Source organism: Cicer arietinum, chromosome 1 (genome assembly GCF_000331145.2).
Source record: "Cicer arietinum cultivar CDC Frontier isolate Library 1 chromosome 1, Cicar.CDCFrontier_v2.0, whole genome shotgun sequence".
Taxonomy (NCBI): Eukaryota; Viridiplantae; Streptophyta; class Magnoliopsida; order Fabales; family Fabaceae; genus Cicer; species Cicer arietinum.
Genome location: NC_021160.2, coordinates 54,276,989 through 54,278,179, shown reverse-complemented (window position 1 = coordinate 54,278,179; position 1,191 = coordinate 54,276,989). Strand labels below are relative to the sequence as shown.

General features: G+C 29.7%; 1 protein-coding gene across 1 annotated transcript in view; it reads left to right on the top strand.

The window, feature by feature from the left end:
* Nucleotides 1-1,191, top strand: part of LOC101505603 (U-box domain-containing protein 35-like) — a 5,096-nt gene continuing 3,905 nt past the window's right edge. The window contains exon 1 of the mRNA XM_012712524.2: nucleotides 1-211. Within this exon, the coding sequence (XP_012567978.1) occupies nucleotides 1-211 (211 nt within the window). The remainder of the gene's footprint in view (nucleotides 212-1,191) is intronic.

Below are 1,191 nucleotides of genomic sequence, written 5' to 3'. Positions count from 1 at the left end.
ATGGCCAAGAATCCAATTCAACATGGAAGAAAAAAATATATCAATGTCAAATTCTATGCTATAAGAGAAGCCGAAAAGAATGCAGATGTTCAATTGTTGCATTGCAGTTATGAACAATTGGAAGATATTTTGACTAAGGCACTTCCCAGTGCCAAGTTCTTGGAGCTAAGAAGCAAGCTAGGAGTCTTCAAGAAATTTTTTAAGGAGGAGCGTTGACTATACTCATAAAGCTTTACTAGAATACTTTATTGTTTATGAGTGTAATCATTCTTTTTTAGTTGGTAATTTTTTATTATTCAAAGCATGGTTATGTAACTTGTGCAAGTGAAAAAATGTCTCACGACATCAGCGAAGTATGTGCTGTGTTTTTTTTTACCATGTTTTATGTCTAAATATGTAAGAAACGTGCAGTATTGTATTGCAAGAAATAAATATTATCCACTCTCCCATTTCTTCTTCTCTATTTTTCTGATTTTAGTGTGCTTGCTTCTATTGTCCTTCTGTATTCTAACAATAACGGTACTTACAACAAAATTAAATTAATCAGATCAATTTTGTGTCTAATTTTCACTTGCACAAGTTACATAACCATGCTTTGAATAATAACCATGCTTAATCATAAACAATAAAATTATAAAATTAATCAGACCATGCACAAGTGAAAATTAATCATAAACAATAATAATAATAATAATAATAATTATTATTATTATTATTATTATTATTATTATTAATATTATTATGTAATAAAAAACATAGCGGGCTGGTAGAAAATTAATCATCGACAGTTGGTCCATTAGGGAGGCCAGTAGAAGTGATCTATTATTTATAACCAAAAATAAATAAAAATTGGTCTATTATGACTTATGGGCACTTTTTTATTTTTTCTGGTGCTAGCTGTGTTGCCGTTTAACTAATAAGACAAGAAAAGAAAAGTTTGATTGATTGGGCATAAATTAGGGATAATTTTCTATAAATTGATTGAACATTCTGTTAAAAACTATTTTGTACAACAGTTTGTTACTTAATAGGATGTATGTTTATTATGGCAGTACCAGAGAAAATAAAAAATAAAAAATTAAAGAGGATTGTGGGTGAAGAGATGAGAGGAGAGGAGAGAATTAATTAAGAAGAAGAAATGTCGGGGATTAGAAAGGGAGGAGGAAATGGATTGGTGGCAGTTGCTGTAGG